Source organism: Amblyraja radiata, chromosome 2 (assembly GCF_010909765.2).
Source record: "Amblyraja radiata isolate CabotCenter1 chromosome 2, sAmbRad1.1.pri, whole genome shotgun sequence".
Taxonomy (NCBI): domain Eukaryota; kingdom Metazoa; phylum Chordata; class Chondrichthyes; order Rajiformes; family Rajidae; genus Amblyraja; species Amblyraja radiata.
Genome location: NC_045957.1, coordinates 151,389,841 through 151,415,675, shown reverse-complemented (window position 1 = coordinate 151,415,675; position 25,835 = coordinate 151,389,841). Strand labels below are relative to the sequence as shown.

The 25,835-nt window shown below is 42.9% G+C and overlaps 1 protein-coding gene across 2 annotated transcripts in view; it reads left to right on the top strand.

Annotated features, from left to right (window-relative positions):
- Nucleotides 1-25,835, top strand: part of gadl1 (glutamate decarboxylase like 1) — an 81,624-nt gene that overhangs the window by 6,176 nt on the left and 49,613 nt on the right. Inside the window, exons 2-4 of one of the 2 annotated variants that reach the window (XM_033017178.1) lie at nt 7,734-7,900; nt 10,308-10,434; nt 19,587-19,677. In XM_033017178.1, the coding sequence (XP_032873069.1) occupies nt 7,734-7,900; nt 10,308-10,434; nt 19,587-19,677 (385 nt within the window). Of the gene's footprint in view, nt 1-7,730; nt 7,901-10,307; nt 10,435-19,586; nt 19,678-25,835 lie in introns of both variants that reach the window. The other variant, XM_033017177.1, reaches the window with a different exon arrangement.

Genomic DNA, 25,835 nt, shown 5'->3' with positions numbered 1-25,835 from the left:
AAATAGCAGCACATTTGAATAGCAGTAACAGGATCGGTCCGAGTCAGCATGGATTTACGAAGGGGAAATCATGCTTGACTAATCTTCTGGAATTTTTTGAGGATGTAACTAAGAAAATGGACAAGGGAGAGCCAGTGGATATAGTCTACCTGGACTTTCAGAAAGCCTTTGATAAGGTCCCACATAGGAGATTAGTGGGCAAAATTAGAGCACATCGTATTGGGGGTAAGGTACTGACATGGATAGAAAATCGGTTGGCAGACAGGAAACAAAGAGTAGGGATTAATGCGTCCCTTTCAGAATGGCAGGCAGTGACTAGTGGGGTACCGCAAGGCTCGGTGCTGGGACCGCAGCTATTTACAATATACATTGATGATTTAGATGGAGGGATTAGCAAATTCGCAGATGACAAAAACTGGGTGGCAGTGTGAACTGTGAGGAGGTTGCTATGAGGATGCAGGGTGACTTGGACAGGTTGTTCATTAGTCAATGAAAGTAAGATGTGAGGTTATCCACTTTGATGGCAAAAACAGGAAAGTAGACTATTATCTGAATGGTGGCCGATTAGGAAAGGGGGAGATGCAACGAGACCTGGGTGTCATGGTACACCAGTCATTAAAAGTAGGCATGCAGGTGCAGCAGACAGTGAAGAAGGCGAATGGTATGTTAGCATTCATAGCAAAAGGATTTGAGTATAGGAGCAGGGAGGTTCTACTGCAGTTGTACAGGGTCTTGGTGAGACCACATCTGGAGTATTGCGTACAGTTTTGGTCTCCTAATCTGAGGAAGGACATTATTGCCATAGAGGGAGTGCAGAGAAGGTTCACCAGACTGATTCCTGGGATGTCAGGACTTTCATATGAAGAAAGACTGGATAGACTCAGTTTGTACTCGCTAGAATTTAGAAGATTGAGGGGGGATCTTATAGAAACTTACAAAATTCTTAAGGGGTTGGACAGGCTAGATGCAGGAAGATTGTTCCCGATGTTGGGGAAGTCCAGAACAAGGGGTCACAGTTTAAGGATAAGGGGGAAATCTTTTAGAACCGAGATAAGGAAAACATTTTTCACACAGAGAGTGGTGAATCTCTGGGATTCTCAGCCACAGAAGGTAGTTGAGGCCAGTTCATTGGCTATATTTAAGAGGGAGTTAGATGTGGCCCTTGTGGCTAAAGGGATCGGGGGGTATGGAGAGAAGGCAGGTACAGGATACTGAGTTGGATGATCATATTGAATGGCGGTGCAGGCTCGAAGGGCCGAATGGCCTACTCCTGCACCTATTTTTCTATGTTTCTATGTTTCTAAGAATGCAGGTACAGCAGGCAGTGAAGAAAGCTAATGGCATGTTGGCCTTCATAAGAAGAGGTGTTGAGTATAGGAGCAAAGAGGTCCTTATATAGTTGTACAGGTCCCAAGTGAGACCACACCTGGAGTATTGTGTGCAGTTGTCTCCAAATTTGAGGAAGGACACTCGTGCTATTGAGCGGGTGTAGTGTAGGTTCACGAGGTTAATTCCCGGGATGGCGGGACTGTCATATGTTAAAAGAATGGAGCGACTGGGCTTGTATACACTGGAATTTAGAAGGATGATAGGGATCTTATTGAAACATATAAGATTATTAAGGGTTCGGACACGCTAGATGCAGGAAACGTGTTCCCGATGGTGGAGTAGTCCAGAACCAGGAGCCACAGTTTATGAATAAGGGGTAGGCCATTTAGAACGGAGATGAGGAAAAACGTTTTCACCCAGAGAGTTGTGAATGTGGAATTCTCTGCCTCAGAAGGCAGTGGAGGCCAATTCTCTAGATGCTTTCAAGAGAGAGTTAGATAGAGCTCTTAAATATAGTGGAGTTTAGGGATATGGGGAGATGGCAGGAACGGGGTACTGATTGTGGATGATCAGCCATGATCACAGTGAATGGTGGTGCTGACTCAAAGGGCCAAATGGCCTATTCCTGCACCTATTTTCTATTGTCTATTGAACCTAAAGGGCAACTCTTTCATATAAAAGCTAGTGGATATATGAAATGAGCTGTCAGAAGAAGTAGTAAAGGTTTAGAGAGATATGGGCCAAATGTGAACAGATGAGACAAGCTTAGATGAGGCATCTTGGTCGGCAGGGACAAGTTGAGCCATAGGGCCTATTTCCGTACTGAATGACTCATTATCGTATTTATACCATTTGTCTCTTTGCCCTTCTGAATAGTCTCTGACCACGTTACTGCACAATGTGGCATTTACCTCGGTGAACTTCTCCCTTTTCCCTGCCAATAAGCCAAGTCTATCCAGTCTTTCTTCATATCAAAGTCCTGACATCCCAGGAATCAGTCTGGTGAACCTTCTCTGCACTCCCTCTATGGCTATATTGTCCTTCCTCAGATTTGGAGACCAAAACTGCACGCAATACTCCAGGTGTGGCCTCGCCAAGACCCTGTACAACTGCAGTAGAACCTCCCTGCTCCTATACTCAAATCCTTTTGCTATGAAAGCTAACATACCATTCGCTTTCTTCACTGCCTGCTGCACCTGCATACCTACTTTCAATGACTGGTGTACCATGACATCCAGGTTTCGCTGCATCTCCCCTTTTCCTAATCGGCCACCATTTAGATAATAGTCTGCTTTCCTGTTTTTGCCACCAAAGTGGATAGCCTCACATTTATCCACATTATACTGCATCTGCCAAACATTTGCCCACTCACCCAGCCTATCCAAGTCACCTTGCAGTCTCCTAGCATCCTCCTCACAGCTAACACTGCCCCCAGCTTAGTGTCATCCGCAAACTTGGAGATGTTGCCTTCAATTCCCTCATCCAGATCATTAATATAAATTGTAAATAGCTGGGGTCCCAGCACTGAGCCTTGCGGTACCCCACTAGTCACTGCCTGCCATTGTGAAAAGGACCCGTTTACTCCTACTCTTTGCTTCCTGTTTGCCAGCCAGTTCTCTATCCACATCAATACTGAACCCCCAATACCGTGTGCTTTAAGTTTGTATACTAATCTCTTATGTGGGACCTTGTCGAAAGCCTTCTGAAAGTCCAGATACAACACATCCACTGGTTCTCCCCTATCCACTCTACTAGTTACATCCTCGAAAAATTCTATAAGATTCGTCAGACATGATTTATCTTTCGTAAATCCATGCTGACTTTGTCCAATGATAATCAGTTACTGTTATCAGGTGTAAAAAGGATAGCCAGTTTTCCAGTGTGTTTTCTGTGCTCTTGTTGAAGTTTTGTTTTATTTCCCCCTCCTCCTTATTGGTTTATTGCAGTCTTTTCTATTTCCTGCTTCCCTTTATCGTTCTTGCACTATTCTAATACAAATATAGATTATTTTATATTTGTAATGCTAAAATGATCAGCAATTTGACACTTTCAGTTTTCTGACAGATTAGAACGTTCCCTGGGGGCATGCACTGAGAAAGCCAGCACCGCCATTCAATGTGATCATGGCTGAGCATCCACAATCAGTACCATGTTCCTGCCTTCTCCCTATACCCCTTGATTCCGCTTGAATTCCACAGATTTACAACTCTCTGTGAAAAAGATTTTCCTCATCTCAGTTCTAAATGGCCTATCCCTTATTCTTAAACTGTGGCCTCTGGTTCTGGACTCCCCCAACACCGGGAACATGTTTCCTGCATCTAGCGAGTCCAATCCCTTAATAATTTTATATGTTTCAATAAGATCTCCTCTCATCCTTCTAAACTCCAGTGAATACAAGCCCAGTCGCTCCATTCTTTCAGCATATGACTGTCCCGCCATCCCGGAAATTAACCTGGTGAACCTACGTTGCACTCCCTCAATAGCAAGAATGTCCTTCCTCAAATTAAGCATTTGGTCCATATCCCGTGACACCTTTCCAATCCATGGACCTGTCCAAGTGTCTTTTAATGTATTGTATTCAATGCATTGTGTTCAGTATAACATAATACTATTGTATCCCAACTGTGCTAATACCAATTAACAATACCATTGAACCAAGTGCAACAGTTTAGAAATTTATGCTTCTGATTGCTGATTGAAACTAATTGTCCTTATGTAAGCATGATGTGAACATCACTTTTCTCATGAGGATAAGATAAAAGGTAAGTATTTTTATTTAATATAGCAAGCTGCCAGGATCTGTAATGCACTCTTTGAAATAACAATACAAAAATATTTAGAATTTTCAAAATGCAATGATATAAATACCCAAAAATGAAAGTGCTGCAGAACTATGGGGGGGGGGGGTCCTTACATTAATAAGGACAATCATTTAACTCGCCCTAATCTTATCAACTCGTGTTTTATCTTATGAAGAATTTATTTTGCGTGTCCTCCAGAAAGAACCTTAACATTTGTTTTACCCAGTACCCGTTATTGTCTACAGAAGTAAATAGAAAAGTAAAGGAAATAGATAGGAAAATATCACAGTAAAAAGTAAATATCACAGTACAGGGTCTTGGTGAGACCACACCTGGAGTATCGCGTGCAGTTTTGGTCTGGTAATCTGAGGAAAGACATTCTTGCCATAGAGGGAGTACAGAGAAGGTTCACCAGACTGATTCCTGGGATGGCAGGACTTTCATATGAAGAAAGACTGGATAGACTCGGCTTGTACTCGCTAGAATTTAGACGATTGAAGGGGGATCTTATAGAAACTTACAAAATTCTTAAGGGGTTGGACAGGCTAGACGCAGGAAGATTATTCCCGATGTTGGGGAAGTCCAGAACTAGGGGTCACAGTTTAAGGATAAGAGGGAAGTCTTTTAGGACCGAGATGAGAAAATCATTTTTCACACAGAGAGTGGTGAATCTGTGGAATTCTCTGCCACAGAAGGTAGTTGAGGCCAGTTCATTGGCTATATTTAAGAGGGAGTTAGATGTGGCCTTTGTGGCTAAAGGGATCAGGGGGTATGGAGAGAAGGCAGGTACAGGATACTGAGTTGGATGATCAGCCATGATCATATCGAATGGTGGTGCAGGCTTGTGGTGGTGCAGGCTTGAAGGGCCGAATGGCCTACTCCTGCACCTATTTTCTATGTTTCTATGTAAATAAACATCTCTTCTTCATGCTCTCTTCTTAGCCAATATCAATTCTTCACAAGTTTAAATTATAATGTTTTATTTGTAATTGTCTACTTTATATTGTGTTGTTACTTGTGCACAAAGCACCAAAACAAATTCCTTGTATGTAGACTGTACATACTTGGCTAATAACATTTATTCAATTCAATATATTTGAATAAAGAGTTAGAATTTTGTGCATTTTGAAATGTATCTGTTATTTATATAAACTGAGATACTAAAATGTATTTTCCACAGTGAAAAAAGTGATATGAAATTGGTAAACTAAAGCCAATATACCATTTTATTTTCCTAATGTCAGTTCTCGGGTTTTAATGCAAACTCCGTGCAGACAGCACCCGTAGTCAGGACCAAACGCCGGTTTGTGGCGCTGCAAGGCAGCAACTCTACCGCTATGCCACCCTCTCAACAAAGATCAGCTACTATTGCACAGAGGGACGGGGAAATTGCAATTTTGGTTCCTTGCCCTTAGCAGTGATTAGTTAATGCTAAGAATTACTCCACATAAGGCTTGGATTAGATTATCAGCCTAATTTCACTCTCTAACAGATCTGAAGGAGAATTTAAGGTCAGAACTGGGCAGATGAAAAGAATGAAAATAAATCGCAAACACAGCAGTTTCAGAATGCCGTCGGGATATGCAGTTAGGAAATGTGCTCTAGGTTTTAACTTCTGTCAATAAGATTCATTGAGGTGGAATTCTTTGATCTGTGTACTTAGTGACCTGCTCTATTCTCTTTATACCCATTACTGGTTTGGCTAAGCACAGCCCCACTTCCATCTCTCTCTCTATTGCTGCCAACACCACTGTGGTTACCCACTGGAGATGGGTCAGTGTACAGGAGAGATAGAACAACTGGTTAGTCATAGAGTGATACAGTGTAGAAACAGGCCCTTTGGCCCAACTTGCCTACACTGGCCAACATGTCCCAGCTACACTAATCCCTCCCACCTGCCTGCCTGCACTTGGTCCATATCCCTCCAAACCTGTCCTATCCATGTAGCTGTCTACCTGGCTGGAGCTCTGGTATACATGGCTCCAGACACCCACCACCCTTGTGTGTATGTCAGCAGATGGGTCCAACCATGAAGCAGTTCATCAACAACAACCTCTGGCTCAATGTCAACACCACCAAGGAACTGATCATTGATGTCGGAAAGAGGAAGTTGGGAGACAGCGCAGCAGTTTTTACTGTGTAGGAAGGAACTGCAGACGCTGGTTTAGACACAAGATAGACACAAAATATAGACTGAAGATAGACACAAAATGCTGGAATAACTCAGCAGGACACGCAGCATCTCTGGAGAAAAGGAATAGGTGACGTTTCGAGTCATCAGGTCATGTGATAGCAGTAGAATTAGGCCATTCGGCCCATCAAGCCTATTCTGCCATTCAATCATGGCTGATCTATCTCTCCCTCCTAACCCCTGACCCTAATCAGTCTGATGAAGAGTCTCGACCCGAAATGTCACGTGTTCCTTTTCTCCAGAGATGCTGCCTGACCTGCTGAGTTACTCCAGCATTTTGTGTCTATCTTTGGCAGTTTTTATTGATGGGTTGACAGTGAAGAAAGTTAGCAGCTTCAAATTCCTGGCCGTAAACATCTCGGATGACTTGTCATGGGTCCAGCAGTTGGATCCAAGCATGAAGGAGGTGTTTCAGCGCCCCTACTTTCTTGGTACTGTAAATAGATTTGGCATGTCTCCAAATACTCTAACAAACTTCTCAGATGTACTCTAGAAAGTATCCTGGTTGCACCATGGCCTGTTTTAGCAAATCCAATGCTCAGGAACGCAAGAGGCTGCAGAGAGTGGTGGAGTCAGCCAGGTCCATCACAGGCATAGCTCCTCCCTCCATTGAGGGCATCTAAATGAGGCGCTGTCTCAACAAGTCGACATTCCCACCTTCTTGAGGCAGTCCAATGAACCTCACCATCTGGTCAATGCCCTCTTCTCACTGCTACTATTGGGCCGAAGGTATAGAGACCTGATGTCCGACACCACCAGGTTCAGGAGTAACGACATTCCTACAACTATCAGGCTCTTGAATCAACTTACACAACTCAAATCCTGCAAACTGCCTCTTGGATTTTTAAGGATTTGTTATTTTTTCCTATTTATGTTTTGGGAGGCACAGTGGCACAGAGCTGCTACCTCACAGCACCAGAGACCTGGGTTCGACCGTGCCCTCAGGTGGAGTGGTATTTACATGTTCTGCCAGAGGAAACCACATGGGTTTCCTCTGGGTACTTCAGTCCCCCCTCTCCCCCTCCCAACATTGCAAATACATGCAGTTTTGTAGGTAATCAGCCTCTAAACATTGTGGGTATGGAGTGGATTTGAAAGTGGGATAACAGAGCTAGTGTGAACAGGTGTTGAATGGTTGGTATGGACTTGGTGGACCGAAGGGCTTGTTACCATGTTGAATCTCCTAACTAAACTGTTGCACTAATATCTTATTCATGCACTGTCTCTTGCCTGTCAAGCAAGAAAAAAACTTCATCTATCCTGTGCCTTACCATTCTCGGGTATATAACACTAACCACAAACGGGTTTTATAATTGACTACGGTCAGGAAATTTGTATTTTTTTAATTATGCAAATGTACTACAGATGCTTTTCTCCTAATTCTAAAACTGTCCTGTATTCTCTCAATGTAGATGAACTTAAAAAAGACCAACATCTTAAGAAGGGTGCAATTCTGGTGGATGGAGTTGTCTTGAATGGACCCCTTCTGGACGCAAAAGCAGGCGAGAAGTTTATTGAAGACGCATTCCCAATCATCATGGAAGATGCTATAAGGAAAGCCACTGACGTTAATGAAAAGGTACCAAACCTCAGGTCACTGTCATCTGTAAAAACAAGATACCAAAAGACAATAAAGAGTTTTTGGAGATATGGATGGAGAAAGGATTTTAACATGGCTTTTCATTTGAAAATTATTTTTCATTTTTAGAAATTATGGGTGGCACGGTGGGGTATCAATAGTGTTGATGCCTTACAGCGAGCGTATTTGTGCGCTGTGTCTCTAAACTAAACTAAACTAGCCACTAAACAGGAGCGAATGATGGGATTTTATGTGACTTGATACAACAGCTTTAAAATACGAAAGCCTGCTGTTTTTAATTTTTGGTGTTTTTGCATCTGGGAATAAAAATCTAGCTGCAAACCTCTCATTGATCTAAGAGCAATTTGGTATCCATAGGATAGATTAACTCAATTTAATTTTGAATAACTTTGCGTTGAATCAGCATTTTAGAAATTAGATTTCCTGATGGTACGCAAGCCTGATGCAGCAAGGTCCTTTTGACAATGTTTAATAATTATTAAATCAAACATCTTTCTTATTTCTGCACCTGCTGGTTTCCATATTGTCCAACAGTGAACCTTATTCAAACTTCAGAAAAACGTTGTAAAATAACACACAAAATGCTCTATGATGCTATGAATCTGTTTTTTTACCCCGTTTATCATTTATTGCATTGTTCATGCAGTAGAACATATTTTGAAAATTACTCCTCCAATTTTGTTTTTCAAAGTCCTACTTGACTACTAATACAACTATTACAATTATTTTTGGCACTAGTGTGGAAAATCATTCTGAATGATTGTGTGGTTTGCGTTAGCTCATTCTATTGCTGTGTTCTGGAGATCCGTGGTGGGAAAAAGGTGTTTAAATTGGTTGTTTATTTAGCACTCTTGCATTTCCCCTCATACTTCCTAGTTTGGATACAAATTTAGTGGATTTTATTATTTTCGGGTTTTATAAAATACGAAAGACAGATAACTTTAGAAATAGACCAGCAGGAAAATAAATTAATTCGAAATGCTGATTTAGTGAAAAAACATCATAAAACATAGCAAAAAATTGGGCCATTTGGCCGATCGAGTCTATTCCGCCATTCAATCATGGCTGATCAGCTTTTTCCTCTCAACTCCATTCGCCTGCCTTCTCCCTGCAACTTTTGACGCCTTTACTAATCAAGAGCCTTTCAATCTCCGCATTAAAAATACCCAAGGACTTGGCCTCCACTGCCATCTGTGGCAATGAATTTCACAGATTCACCACCCTCTTTAGAAGGATGAGGGGAGATCTTATAGAAACATATAAAGTTATAAAAGGACTGGACAAGCTAGATGCAGGAAAAATGTTCCCAATGTTGGGCGAGTCCAGAACCAGGAGCCACAGTCTTAGAATAAAGGGGAGGTCATTTAAGACTGAGGTGAGAAAACACTTTTTCACCCAGAGAGTTGTGAATTGATGCAATTCCCTGCCACAGTGGAGGCCAAGTCACTGGATGGATTTAAGAGAGAGTTAGATAGAGCTCTAGGGGCTAGTGGAGTCAAGGGATATGGAGAGAAGGCAGGCACGGGTTATTGATAGGGGACGATCAGCCATGATCACAATAAAAGGTGGTGCTGGCTCGAAGGGCCGAATGGCCTCCTCCTGCACCTATTTTCTATGTTTCTATGTTTCTGGTTAAAGAAATTCCTCTTCACCTCCATTCGAAAGGGATGTCCTTTTATTCTGAGGCTGTTCCCTCTGGTCCAAGACACCCCCAATACTAGAAACATCCTCTCCACATCCACTATCTCTAGGCAATAAGATCCTTGTTCTCTTATGGTGCATTAGTCACATTTAGAATGAATGTCATAAGTTAAATATTATTTATCTGCATTTATTACCACCCAAACATTCTCACTGTTATAACAGCAGCGATTTATGTAAACTTCACACTGTAATTGCACATAACACCCAATGGGCCATTGCTATGCCTCACCTTAAAGTCTTCTATCTTCACAGCCAATAGGGTAGGGCACTGTTATGTTCCTAACAAATCTATTGTGGTTGGTTTAAATTCATAGCTTCATAAATTTATAAATTATAGCTAAATCTATAGTAAGTAATACAAAATGAGACAAAATGCTTGATGTTAAAATGAGTAGAACATAAGATGCTGGAGTAATTCAACGGGTCAGACTCTGAGGAAGGGTCATGACCAAAAAGGTCGCCTGTCCAGTTCCCTCCACAGATGCTGCCTGACCCGCGTGTGTTTTATTACTCAAGATTCCAGCATCTGCAGTTCCTTGTGTCTGATATTAAAATGATATCTTCAAATTAAATATTGTTTTGAAGGAACATAATATTGTTAGTGTATTTATGCTAAAACGGAATCTTTCACCGGATATTTCCCGGGCATTTAGGTGTTCCTTACTTTATTCATATCTTCCAGGTCTGTGAATGGCAGCCTCCTGAAGAGCTGAAGAAGCTTCTTGACTTGGAATTGAGGGACACTGGGGAGTCCCATCAGCAACTACTGCAACGTTGTCGGGACGTTATAAAGTACAGTGTGAAAACAGGTAGAGTGAATTTCCTTCTTAATGATGTGCTTTGCTTAATAAATCCCTTCTTGCATTGAGAACCGTTTTTTTTCTCATTTGGAAAGGATGATGTAAATTGTCCTAACCTAAGTCAAGGTCTTGACACATAAATGGCCAACACTGTCCATAACATTTTACCGCTGTCAATATTCCCTCTCATGGTCGATGTTCTGCCATGATTACCCAATATGTGTCCCTCAACAATATTGGTTGGCTATTAATGAGCTTATGAGGTGGTCAAGTACGCCACTCAGTTCAAGGACAATTGGAAATGGACCATGGATGGTGGCCTTGGCAGCAAGGCTACACCTCATGAAAGAACTAAAAAAAGGTAAATATAATGACACAGATATAGCATCTACATCTGTACTTACATTGCCTGTCTCATCTTTTAATTGATCTACAAAATACAGCACGATATGAACTAATTAAAGTGCACAAGGGTGACACAATGGTGCTGTGGTAGAGCTACTGCCTCACAGCGCCAGAGACCTGGGTTTGATCCTAACCTCGGCTTCTGTTTGTGCGGAGTTTGCACATTCTCCCTGTGTCCGCGTGGGTTTCCTCCGGGTGCTATGGTTTACTCCCACATCCTGAAGATGTGCAGGTTTGTAGGTTAATAATTGCCTCTGTAAATTGCCCCGGGTGTCCAGTGCGATAACTAGTCTGGACTCTGTGGGCCGAAGGGCCTGTTTCTGTGCTGTATCTCTAAATTAAAATAAACTAACGTACCTGAACATGAAATGGCTCTAGGTAGTGAGGAAGGGCAGTTAAACTTTACGAAGGTTTGCTGGCTGTTACAGGGTTAAAGTACCATTTGCTGACTGCTTCTCCTGAATGTGTGTGTGATACAGACCTCACCTATGGCCATTAGACCCGTGGTACATTATTACAGTGTGGTTTTGTCATTGGAGCTCAACACAGAAAGGTGACTTTAACCAACCTTGGAACTTTTCTCATATCTTCTATTTGATTTTGAAAACATAGGAATCATCAGCCAGAATTGTTAAACATAATCTATCAGCGATTTCCATAAACTCAACATCATTTTTTTATGCTTGTCTGCCTCTTTTTGCTACAGTTAGCAAAGTTAAGCCTTTGTTGGTCCTGGAGGCAATGTCAGGCTTGGCTGTAGTGCTGACCTTGCAGCACACAGCTGAAACCATAATTAGAAAATATAATTCAAAAGTAGCTATTTTCAACTAGTCAAGCATATCATCATTGAATCATCGGACAGTATAACCGGAGACCATTCAGTCTATGATGTATTAGCTGCGTTTTGGGCCAATCTACTTACTTGGAGCTATAGCCCTGCTGAATTCTGATTGATACCGATTATTTTTTTCCTGCTTCATCCACGTTCTGCTGGCTTAAACATAAATCTGTGGCTTTGTCTGCCTGGCTTTATAAAATAACCGTGTGTTAAGAACACAAAGTGCTGGGAGTAACTCAGCCAGCTTCTCTGGGGACATGGATAGGCTAATTTTCAGGTCGGGACCCGTCTTCACTGAACATCACATATCCAAGTCCTCCAGAGATGCTGCCTGGCTGGATACGGTAATCCAGCACTAGTTCAGTGATATGGTGCCGAAACAGCCCCTTTGGCCACGCCGACCAGCGATCCCCACACACTAACACTATCTTACAAATACAAATGTTACCAAGCCAATTAGCCTACAAACCTGTACCTTCTTCCCTGTGGCTATCAAACTCTAAACTCCTCCCCCTTCTGTCGTGGGGTAGACTGACTAACTCCCCCCCCCCCAATATTTACACATCCCCAATCCTTTCCACTCGTTACTGTAATTTCATGTTTCATATATTTTATGTTTTATGACTGTTGGCAGATCAATTTCCTCCTGGGATAAATAACGTATTGTATTGTAGACACACGAGGGACTATTTTTACACTATACCAAGCCAATTCGCCCACCGAGTCCGCACCGATCAGCAATCCCCGTGCACTAATGCTATCCTATATATACTGGGGACAATTTACAATTTTACCAGGCCAATTAATTTACAAACCTTTACGTCTTTGGAGTGTGGGAGGAAACCAGAGCACCCGGAGAAAACCCACTCAGGTCCCACGGAGAAGGTACAAACTCCGTACAGACAGCACCCGTAGCCAAGCTCGAACACGGGTAGCAACTCTTGCACTGCGCCACCGTCTACGTAAGATTCCAGCAGCTGCAGTTACTTGTGTCTACAAGCCTTTGTGGTTTGTGGTTGCAAGTCTCGATTTGATGTCCGTATCCAGTTGCATGTAATGAGGATTAAAAATGCAAACAAGTGAGAGACAAATGAAGAAGCAGGACCCTATTACACTGCAGTGACATCAATCTGAAAATTCATATCAAATCCCACTCGGATTCCTCTTACATTCTACATTTAGTTTAGTTTTAATTTAGGGATACAGCGGAGAAACCATATAACCATATAACAATTACAGCACGGAAACAGGCCACCTCAGCCCTACAAGTCAGTGCCGAACACTTACTCTCCCCTAGTCCCATCTACCTGCGCTCAGACCATAACCCTCCATTCCTTTCCCGTCCATATACCCACCCAATTTATTTTTAAATGATAATATCGAACCTACCTCCACCACTTCCACTGGAAGCTCATTCCACACAGCTACCACTGTAACAGGCCCTTCAGCCCACCGAGTCCGCACCGACCAGCGATCCACGCACACTAACACTATCCCACACACTCTAGGGACAATTTACATTGATACCAAGCCAATTAACCTCTAAACTGTACGTCTTTGGAGTGTGGGAGGAAACCGCAGATCTCAGAGAAAATGCACACAGGTCACAGGGAGAACATACAAACTCCATACAGACAGCACCCGCAGTCAGGATCGAACGGCGGTCTTTGGTGCTGTGAGGCAGTAGCTCTACCGCTGCACCACAATACCAGTTTTAGTGGGGTGTTTTTTTACAGAGTTAGCTTATTAGTTTAGTTTATTATTGTCACGGTAGCAAGGTACGGTGAAAAGCTTTTGTTTGCTTGCTATCCAGTTGAAGAGAAGACGACAAGAATACAATCAAAGTTTCCACAATGTACGCACACTTGTTATAATGTTGTTCAACCGGTGTAATGGTCGTATCATATGGACAAATCTTTTTTACATATCTGATTGAAAAAATGTGCTGAGCGTTAGCTTTATCACAGCCTGGGGCGGCATAGGTTTCATGCTGAATAATGAAAAGAAAAATTAGAACAATGCTGGCTCACAGACCCCTTGTGTCAGCTGCTTGCACTTGTGTTCCTTGTAAACCCCAGAGCAGGTTAGAGGACAGAATAATAGTGAGAACATTGGAGGTGGTTCAATGACTGCACTGGAGAGGGAGTCCTTTGTCTGTGTATTTCCAGGCTGGAGTTTACAAAACAGCTGAGACAGAGGACCAGCAACAGAGTGTAGGACGGAACGGCAGATGCTGGTTTACACCGAAGATAGACAGAAAATGCTCGACTAACTCAGTGGGACACGCAGCAACTCTGCAGAGAAGGAATGGGTGAAGTTTCGGGTCGAGACCTTTCTCCTTCCGAAGATGAGATACTGTAGATACTGCCTGTCCCGCTGAGTTACTCCTGCATTTTGTGTCTATTCAGAGTGTTTACCAGGTTACATTAGTGTTAAAATAGAGCATCCTTCCAAAATAGATAGCAATGATGGTGAAAGCTTTGAAAGTAAGTGATGGAACACTTTTATGAATGAATATTACACAGCTATGCTAAAATCTCCATTTGGGCACGGGAGAATTAAATTAATGCAACTTTACATCATTCACAAAATACTTCCAGCTCTATATATTGCTTTATATTTAATTCTGAACAATGTATACAAACAAGTCTTGTCTGTAGTGATACAAGAACTCCAGGGTAAGTTCCAGGAAACAATCATCTCATTTTCACACCATCTAAATTTATTTTACTGAGTGCTGGTTTTATACTCCTGTGAATATTTTCGCCTGCCTATTTAAAGCATTGTTTCTTCTTAAAGTGCAGTTTCACACATGTGGAAAGCATTCAGAAGTGCTGCTTCCTCCTCGAGTTGTGGTGCTACACATTCCACCAAAGTGTATGGGGGTGGGGGGTCAAATCTTTCCAAGTCTGACTTGGCAAACACTTTGTGTAGGGAGGAACTGCAGATGCAGGTTTAAACCGAAGAATTCTGTGGAATTTTCTGTCTCAGAAGGCAGTAGAGGCCAATTCTCAGGATGCTTTCAAGAGAGAGATAGAGCTCTTAAAGATCGCGGAGTCAGGGGATATGGGGAGAAGGCAGGAACGGGGTACTGATGGTGGATGTTCAGCCATATCACATTGAATGGCGATGCTGGCTCGAAGGGCCGAATGGCCTACTCCTGCACCTATTGTTTATTGTCTATTTGTTGCTTGGTACAGGTGACAGAGGTTATGGGGAGAAGGCAGGAGAATGGAGTTAGGAGGGAGAGATAGATCAGCCATGATGGAATTGCACAGTAGACTTGATGGGCCAAATGGCCTAATTCTCTCCTATCTTTTATGATAGAAACATAGAAACATAGAAATTAGGTACAGGAGTAGGCCATTCGGCCCTTCGAGCCTGCATCGCCATTCAATATGATCATGGCTGATCATCCAACTCAGTATCCCGTACCTGTCTTCTCTCCATACCCTCTGATCCCCTTAGCCACAAGGGCCACATCTAACTCCCTCTTAAATATAGCCAATGAACTGGCCTCGACTACCCTCTGTGGCAGGGAGTTCCAGAGATTCACCACTCTCTGTGTGAAAAAAGTTCTTCTCATCTCGGTTTTAAAGGATTTCCCCCTTATCCTTAAGCTGTGACCCCTTGTCCTGGACTTCCCCAACATCGGGAGCAATCTTCCTGCATCTAGCCTGTCCAACCCCTTAAGAATTTTGTAAGTTTCTATAAGATCCCCTCTCAATCTCCTAAATTCTAGAGAGTATAAACCAAGTCTATCCAGTTTTTCTTCATAAGACAGTCCTGACATCCCAGGAATCAGTCTGGTGAACCTTCTCTGCACTCCCTCTATGGCAATAATGTCCTTCCTCAGATTTGGAGACCAAAACTGTACGCAATACTCCAGGTGTGGTCTCACCAAGACCCTGTACAACTGCAGTAGAACCTCCCTGCTCCTATACTCAAATCCTTTTGCTATGAAAGCTAACATACCATTCGCTTTCTTCACTGCCTGCTGCACCTGCATGCCCACTTTCAATGACTGGTGTACCATGACACCCAGGTCTCGCTGCATCTCCCCTTTTCCTAGTCGGCCACCATTTAGATAATAGTCTGCTTTCCTGTTTTTGCCACCAAAATGGAGAACCTCACATTTATCCACATTATACTGCATCTGCCAAACATTTGCCCACTCACCCAGCCTATCCAAGTCACCTTGCAGTCTCCTAGCATCCTCCTCACAGCTAACACTGCCCCCCAGCTTAGTGTCATCCGCAAACTTGGAGATATTGCCTTCAATTCCCTCATCCAGATCATTAATATATTAATGATCTTATGATAGACACAAAAAGCTGGAGTAACTCAGCGGGACAGGCGGCATCTCTGGATAGAAGGAATGGGTGGCATTTTGGGTCGTGATCCTTCTTCAGACTGAAGGATCCCAATCTGAAATGTCACCTATTCCTGTTCTCCAGAGATGCTGTCTGACCCGCTGAGTTACTCCAGCTTTTTTTGTCGTTTTGTGAATTAACCAGCATCCGCAGTTCTTTTCTTTCTACATCTGTGCGTTTAGTCATGCATTCATATAATTTGTGGAAGTTCTTCTCAGTACCGTCTCCACAATATGGCTTTATCTGCACATTTTGAAATAGCATTCTTTGGCAAATACTTTCCTCCATTCGAGAAATGTTTTTCTTGATTAGTCTGTTCAGTTCCAATGTTGCTGCATCTGGGGACTTTTGTATTTAATTGACTTGGTGGTGCTTCTGAATGGAGAGTCCAGGTTACAGACACTAATCCTGACTACTGTATTCCTGATCCCAGGAATGAGTAGGTTAGCCTCTGATGAGCGTTTGACGGCACTGGGCCTATATTCACTGGAGTTTAGAAGAATGAGGGGGTGACCTCTTGATACATACAGAATGGTGAAAGGCCTAGATAAAGTGGATGTGGAGAGGATGTTTCCACGAGAGGGAGAGTCTAGGACTAGAGGTCATCGCCTCAGAATTAAATGACATTCTTTTAGGAAGGAGATGAGGAGAATTTCTTTAGTCAGAGGGTGGTGAATCTGTGGAATTATTTGCCACAGAAGGCTGTGGAGGCCAAGTTAGTGGATATTTTTAAGGCACAGATAGATAGATTCTTGATTAGTACAGGTGTCAGAAGTTATGTAGAGAAGGCCGGAGAATGGGGATAGCAGGGAGAGATAGATCAGCCAAGATTGAATGGCGGAATAGACATGATGGGCTGAATGGCCTAATTCAAATCCTGTCACCTATGATCTTATGATGGAGCATCCGTATTGACCCGTGCGTTAAGCCTGGAGATCTTCCAGGTGTGTCGGTCATGAGCAGCATTGTGTGAGTGGGAGCTGAGAATACTTGCAAACCCGGGGAAATGCTGTTCTTTCAAATTGTCCCTGACCAAGAATGGCCTTGTTGTTCCCGTCGGCCTTTATCAGCCCCAAGAGGCTTGATTCAGCAAACCTGCCGTGATCTGTTTACAGAGGCAAGGGAAAATAATGGTTTGCATGAGGTAGCCGATCTCAGTCAGTTTGCCACTAAGATATTTAATTAACTTTGGTACACACAGGAGGCAAAATCCACAGATGCTCCCTCGCTTGGTCTCCTTCATAAGCTGCGACGATCCTACGGTCCAATTGGTATTTCACTCTCATGGGATTCACACATGAAATCATGAATAACATATTGAAGCACTGGAGGATTGACAATGCAGATTACCACCTGCTGAGCCATTGGTTTCAGGAGAGCCACAGTGACAATATTGGGGTGGGAGATGGGGGGGGGGGGGCAGGAGGCTGAAGGGGGGAGGAATTTCCACTTTTTCTGTGCTGCATTCCTGATTTATGAAGCTGCCTTTCCTGGCTCCAGACTGCTGCTCAATAAAGGAAATCAAGCACTTTGGGTTTGGGGGACCATTCGGCAATCACCAACATTGGGGTTTCTGCAAGTCCCTCCTATTCCCCACAAGTTCTGACATTAACACCTGTGGTCCCGCAAACCAGTGGCGTGATGCTACCCATGTTTCAATGTTCACTGAACAATGAAAGTGTAAAAATAGACCGAAAACTGTATTCCCTGCAGAATAATTAAATGATGTCTAACACGCATGTACTTTAAGACAATCTTTTTGACAAAATGTTTTATGCCTCGTTTTCTCTGCGTTTTGTGCAAACACATTTTCTGTTTTCCTCTTGAATTGAAAAAGAGGCCAATTAAACCAACAAAACCCATTCTGCTATAAATATTCATTCTCTGTTTGATTAATTAAAAACAATGGGTTGCTGGTTCATAACTTGAGTCCACCATTTTAAAATAGTTATTTAGTTTTAGCTGAGTTAGTTTCCTGTCACGCAGACCGAAGTGCCGTGAAAATCTTTTGTCGCGTGTTAGCCAGTCAGCTGAAAGACATAGAAACATAGAAAATAGGTGCAGGAGTAGGCAATTCGGCCCTTCGAGCCTGCACCGCCATTCAATATGATCATGGCTGATCATCCAACTCAGTATCCTGTACCTGCCTTCTCTCCATACCCCCTGATCCCTTTAGCCACAAGGGCCACATCTACAGTAATTCCCTCTTAAATATAGCCAATGAACTAGCCTCAACTACCTGTTGTTTAAGAAGGAACTGCAGATGAACGCAGTGGAGTATACAAAGTGTTTAAGAAGGAACTGCAGATGAACGCAGTGGAGTATACAAAGTGTTTAACATGAAGCCTCAACTACCTTCTGTGGCAGAGAATTCCACAGATTCACCACTCTGTGTGAAAAATGTTTTTCTCATCTCAGTCCAAAAAGACTTTCCCCTTATCCTTAAACTGTGACCCCTTGTTCTGGACTTCCCCAACTTCGGGAACAATCTTCCTGCATCTAGCCTGTCCAACCCCTCAGACAATACATGATTACATGATACATGATTACAATCGAGCCATTCACTGTGTACAGATACATGATAAGGGAATAATGTTTAATGCAAGATAAGGCCAGTAAAATCCGATCAAAGATAGTCTGAGGGTCTCCAATTACGTAGATACTAGGTTAGGACTGCTCTCTGGTTGTTGATAGGATGGTTCAGTTGCTTCAGGTAGTCCTTTGTGTTCTGCGGTTGAGGTACGATTAGTTGTGTAGGTTGACTCAAGGTCGAGGTCCTTGCAGGTTAACCTATGATGAGTGTTTGCCGGCACTGGGCCTGTACTCGCTGGAGTTTAGAAGAATGCGGGGGGACCTCATTGAAACATACAGAATAGTGAAAGGCTTGGACATAGTGGATGTGGAGAGGATGTTTCCCTTAGTGGGAGAATCTAGGATTAGAGGTCATAGCCTCAGTATTAAAGGACGTTCTTTTAGGAAGGAGATAAGGAGACATTTCTTTAGTCAGAAATTGGTGAATCTGGAATTCTTTGCCACAGAATGCTGTAGAGGCCAAGTCAGTGGATACATTTAAGGCAGAGATAGATAGATTCTTGATTAGTACGGATGTCAGAGGTTATGGGCAGAAGGCAGGAGAATGGGGTTAGGAGGGAGAGATAGATCAGCCATGATTGATTGGTGGAGTAGACTTGATGGGCCGAATGGCTTAATTCTATCCTATTCCTTCTGACCTTATAACCATATATAAATAATGGTAATTGTACAAAATTGACATTTTGATCAAAAATTGATGAACTATCCATGGTCTCTCTTTTTTCTCTCTCTGTTTCTCTCATTTCCTAGCCTAATCCCCAATACCAGACCCTCTGTGTTGGAACTAATGTTTTTCTTGCAGTCAATATAACATTGCCTTAACTTGGCTTGAACCATAAGTACACTTTGTTAATGTCGCCTGCAGTTCTTTTGGCTTTCATCAGCAATTAACAGAGGCAGGAAGACAATGAATGTGCTTTTTCTGAGCTCGTTTCTGTCCTTTGATTCCACAGGTCATCCAAGATTCTACAACCAACTATATGCTGGGATGGATCACTATTCCCTTGTTGCCCGTTTTATTACCGAAGCCCTCAATCCCAGTGTGTGAGTAGCCTTCTTAACACTTCGTTATAGCACAGATACTTTTTGTTAATCGATATGTAATAAGTCTCTCCTTATTTTCCCTGGATTAATGAATCTTCTGCCTTTTGTCTGCCCTCACAGACTATATCATAACATAAAACGGGTGGTTCATATGTATATTGCCTTACATATTCTTACAATGGAAATTAGTTTTTATTTCCACTTTTTTTATTCTGAGAAACTTTATAGATATCTAATAAGATAGAAAAAAGGTTGGCACCATAAATATAGGCTTTAAAATCTAGAAATTGTTCGATTGATTGATTGATATAAGTCACAGTGAAATGCTTCGTTTTGCACACCATACACAAGGTATGCAAAGAGTCGCCACCTACAGGGCGTCGACAGAGTTACTTGGTGTTCAGTGTAGTCCCCACTGGGCCTTTCAATGTTCTCGGCGGCCCCCGCAGATATTTAAAATCAGGTGCGTCATTGGTGAGTTTTCATTCCCATTTTATTTTTTCTGAGAGATTGTATAGAGATTTATTAAGCTAGACAAAAAAAATGTGGTGCCATAAATATAGGCTTTAACATTTAGAGATTGTTTGTCAAATCAGCTTAAGTGCATCATTGATGAGTTTCCGTTTCCATTTTCTTTATCCTGAGAAACTGTGTAAAGATCTAGTAAACTAGAGAAAAATATATAATACCATAAATAATGTCTTGAATGAATTGGAGGCTGCATGCACCAGTTTAGTTTAGTTTCGTCTAGTTTATTTTCACATATACCAAGGCACAGTGAAAAGTTTTTGTTGTGTGCTATACAGTCAAAGAAAAGACTATACATGATAACAATCGTATTATTCAGCATACTATTCAGTCAATAAAATCCAAGTGCATCGTTGATAATTGTTTCCAAGGTACAATAATTGCAGAATGATGATCATGTGCAGTAGTTGGTCAGTGAGTACTGTGGGAAAACTTGCCCAGTTTGCACTCTGTACATTATTTAATGCTTTGTACATACACCAGAAACAAACAAGGGCGGCACGGTGGCACAAGGTAGAGTTGCTAACTAACAATGCCAGAGACACAGGTTTGATCCTGATGAGTGCTGTCTGTACGGAGTATGTACGTTCTCCCTGTGAACTGAGTGGGTTTTCTCTGGGTGCTCTGGTTTCCTCCACACTAAAGTTTGTTGGTTAATTGACTTCGGTAAAATAAATTGTCCCTAGTGTGTGTGTAGGATCATGTTTGTGTGCGGAGATCGCTGGTGCTTCGTAGGGCCTGTTTCTGCACTGTATCTCTAAACTAAACTAAACCAAAGTCAGTGGTTTAAAACTGCACTAAAGCATCCCATGCATTGATGCCCTCACTGCGATCGGCCAGCTGAGTTGGGCATGGTACATTCTTGGCAGATATGATATGAGAATCATGAAACAGAAAATACATTCTGTGTTGTGTCAAAGAAGGAAATTATCAGGCGGGCAGTGGAAAGGATTCAAAGATATTCTCAAAGCCTCCTTTAAGAATTGCAACACCCCGACTGACGTCTGGGAATCCCTAGTCTGTGATTGCATAAACTACAGAGGGAGCGCTCAGGACACTAATAAGAACCTCAATTCATAGTCAGCAAGTGATACAGTGTGGAAACAGACCCTTTGGCCCAACTTGTCCACACCGGCCAACAATGTCCCAGCTACACTAGTCTCACTTGGCTGCACTATCCCTTCATATCCATCCAAACTTGTCCTATCCATGTACTTGTCTAACTGTTTCTTAAACGGTGGGGTAGTTCCAGCCACAACTCCCATCTCTGGCAGCTTGTTCCATATACGCACCACCTTTTGTGTGAAAAAGTTACCCCTCAGATTCCTATTAAATCTTTTTCCCTTCACCTTGAACCTATGTCCTCTGGTCCTCGATTCCCTTACTCTGGGCAAGAGACTCTGTGCATCTACCCGATCTATTCCTATCATGATTTTGTACACCTCTATAAGATTCCCCCTCATTTTCCTGCGCTCCATGGAATAGAGACTCAACCTACTCAACCTCTCCCTAGAGCTCACCCTCTAGTCCTGGCAGCATCCTTGTGAATTTTTTCTGAACCCTTTCAGGCTTGACAATATATTTCCGAAAACATGGTGCCCGGAACTGAACACAATATTCTGAATGCGATCTCACCAATGTCTTATACAATTGCAACATGACCTCATACTCAATACTCTGACTGATGTAGGTCAAAATGCCAATGCTTTTTGACCACCTTATCTACCTGCGAATTGACCTTCAAGGAACCATGCACCTGTACTCCTAGATCCCTCTGCTCTACAACACTACCGAGAGGCCCATCATTTACTGTGTAGGTCCTGCCCATGTTAGACATCCCAAAATGCAACACCTCACACTTCTCTGTATTCAATCTACCATTCCTCCACCCACCTGGCCAATCGATCCAGATCCTGCTGCAATCGTTCACAACCATCTTCACTATCTGCAAAACCACTCGCTTTCGTCTCATCTGTATGTTCTCATCCAAATCATTGATGTGGAGAACGGGCTCAGCAACGAACCCTGAGGCACACCATTAGTCACAGTCCTCCAGTACGAGAAGCAACATTCCACCATTAAATTCTATGTAGTGCGAGCCCACAGAAGGTCAGTTTAATGGAGGAAGGAGCGTATCTGCTTTCAAAATACTACACAGAAGGGCAGCACAGTGCAGCGGTATAGTTACTGCCTTACAGCGCCAGAGACCCGGGGTCGATCCTGACTGGGGGTGTTACATGTGCGGAGTTTGCAAGTTCTCTCTGTGGCCCCGTGGGTTTTCCCCGTGTGCTCTGATTTCCTCCTTCACCCCAAAGATGTGCTGGGTTGTAGGTTCATTGGCTTCTGGAAATTGTTCCTAGTGTATAGGTGACAGCTGGTTGGCGTGGACTCGGTGGGCCGAAGAGCTTGTTTCCATCTATAAACTAAACTCAGGGGCAACACGGTGGCACAGCGGTAGAGTTGCTGCCTTACAATGCTTGCAGCGCCTGAGACCCGGATTTGATCCTGACTACAGGTGCTGTCTGTATAGAGTTTGTACGTTCTCCTCGTGACCGCGTAGGTTTTCTTCGAGATCTTCGGTTTTATCCCACACTCCAAAGACATACATGTTTGTAAGTTGGCTTGATATAGTGTAAAAATTGTCCCTAATGTGTGTCGGGTAGTGTTAATGTGCGGGGATCACTGGTCGGTGTGGACTCGGTGGGCCAAAGGTCCTGTTTCCGTGCTGTATCTACTAGACTAAAGTAAACTGAACTAAACCACTCACCTGTCGGAGCAGACACCTCTTGGGCCATCTTTGACATGGACAGCATGTTGGCCTAATTGATCATCTTAGATCCCACTGAACCTGGGTGGAAGCAAGTTAGCCTCAATCCAGAGGGGGCTGTGGAAAGAAACAGAAGGAGTATTTGGACATTTTTTGAAAATTTGGTAATGGAAATTTTTTGAACCTTTGCACAGAACATCCTGTACAAGATTAGCAAATATATTTCTGTCATCTGACAGGAATGCTTCCCGAAATAGGGTTGGCCCGTATCACCATTTGGCATGAGTTTCCAATTGCATTGAGTGTTGTGGTGTACTTTACAAGCTTGTGAATTGTAGGTCTGTGCTCTATTTCAGTAGGTGCTCATACATTCCTCTACCTAATCCAAAATGCACGTATTGGATGATAAATTAATAGGAGAGATCTTCATCTCATAGAAATATCCAATGACAGGTCACTCGTAAAGTACATGAATATAATTCATATTCAAGGATTGGCACCACAGAAGAGTGAGAGAAAAGACTATACACAGTTCCACACAATTAATGCCATCTGGATTTTCGACCGGATACCTTTTAATTTAGTTTAGAGATACAGCGTGGAAACATGCCCTATGACCCACCAAGCTGACCAGTGATTCCCATACTATCCTGCACTAGGGACAATTTACAATCTTTACTGAAGCCAATTAACCTACAAACCTGCACGTCTTTGGAGTGTGGGTGGAAGCAGGAGCATCAGTGGATAAATCACACGGCCACGGGGAGAACGTACAAACTCCATACAGACAGCACCTCTAGTCAGGATCTTACCTGGGTCTCAAGGGCAATTTTTACGGAAGCCCTGGGCCTTTACCTTAAAACTGTCTGAATTTACCTCTAATACTTGGGAGACTGAATTCCAATTGTTCAGTTCTTGTCATTAATCGTCACAGTAGACAATAGACAATAGGTGCAGGAGTAGGCCATTCGGCCCTTCGAGCCAGCACCGCCATTCAATGTGATCATGGCTGATCATCCCCAATCAGTACCCCGTTCCTGCCTTCTCCCCATATCCCCTGACTCCACTATTATTAAGAGCCCTCTCTTGAAAGCATCCAGAGAACCTGCCTCCACTGCCCTCTGAGGCAGAGAATTCCACAGACTTACCACTCTCTGTGAGAAAAAGTGTTTCCTCATCTCCGTTCTAAGTATGTCAGCTTCATGCAGACAAGTAACTTCCTGATGGGGTAAAAACTGAGATTTTCTCTATGCATATGTGTTTTGCTGTATTAAAAACTGGGCTAGGAAAGACAGCCCCTGGTGTATCACCAGATTCCAAGGCACAATTTAACAAGCCACACCTCCAATGCCCTTGTTAAGTTCCTTCAAGCCAATGACCATTAGATTGATTGCTCATTCTTCCAAACAAACATCTTTTAGTAACACTTGCAGCTTCATAAGTTCATAAGACAAAGAAGCAGAATTAGGCCATTTGGCCCATCAAGTCTGCTCAGCCATTCAATCATGGCTGATCTATTTTTCCCCTGATCCCCTTTCTCCCGTCTTTTCCTTGCATTCAAAAGAGAGTTAGATAGAGCTCATAGGGCTAACAGAATCAAGGGATATGGGGAGAAGGCAGGAACGGGGTACTGAGTGTGGATGATCAGCCATGATCACATTGGCTCGAAGGGCCGAATGGCCTAGTCCTGCACCTATGTACTATGTATCTACGTAACCCCTGACATCCTCACTGATGAAGAACCTACCAATCTGTGCAAGCAAGATTGACTTTATTTTGAATAAATTGGTCTTACAAGAAGGTGACGATTGTCCAGATTTTATTTGTTTAATTCCTTTGTTTCCATGTTTCCAATCATACATGCACACTTATACAGGTCCTCCCCAGTTTACGAATGCCTGATTTATGTACCACTCATACATAAGAGCGAGCATTTGAGTGACTGGTGGTATGGATTTGCTGGCCACTGTGGGTCTGCAGGTATCTGGGCCAAAGGACCTGTTTCTGAGCAGTACTGTTTTATCTTCTGCCACTTTGTTTGTGGCCACATTTCTCACTTATGGCCTGCTTATGTTCTTAAGCTAATCAGTTACAGGAGCAGAATTAGGCCATTCAGCCCATCAAGTCTACTCCGCCATTCAATCATGGCTGATCCATCTTTCCCTCTCAACGCTAATGGGAGTTGTGTTGTGGGTGTTGTGTACAGGCCACCTAACAGTAGTAGTGGAGTTGGGGATGGCATCAAACAGGAAATTAGAAATGCGTGCAACGAAGGTAAAACAGTTATAATGGGTGACTTCAATCTACATATAGATTGGGTGAATCAAATTGGCAAGGGTGCTGAGGAAGAGGGTTTCTTGGAATGTATGCGGGATAGTTTTCTAAACCAACATGTAGAGGAACCAACGAGAGAGCAGGCTATTCCAGATTGGGTATTGAGTAATGAGGAAGGGTTAGTTAGCAGTCTTGTTGTGCGTGGCCCCTTGGGCAAGAGTGACCATAATATGGTTGAGTTCATTAGGATGGAGAGTGACATTGTTAATTCAGAAACAAGGGTCCTGAACTTAAAGAAAGGTAACTTTGAGGGTATGAGACGTGAATTGGCCAAGATAGACTGGCAATTGATTCTTAATGGGTTGACGGTGGATATGCAATGGAAGGCATTTAAAGACTGCATGGATGAACTACAACAATTGTTCATCCCAGTTTGGGAACAAAATAAATCAGGGAAGGTAGTGCATCCGTGGATAACAAGGGAAATCAGGGATAGTATCAAAACTATAGATGAAGCGTACAAATTAGCCAGAAGAAGCAGCCTACCAGAGGACGGAGAAATTCAGAGTCCAGCAGAGGAGGACAAAGG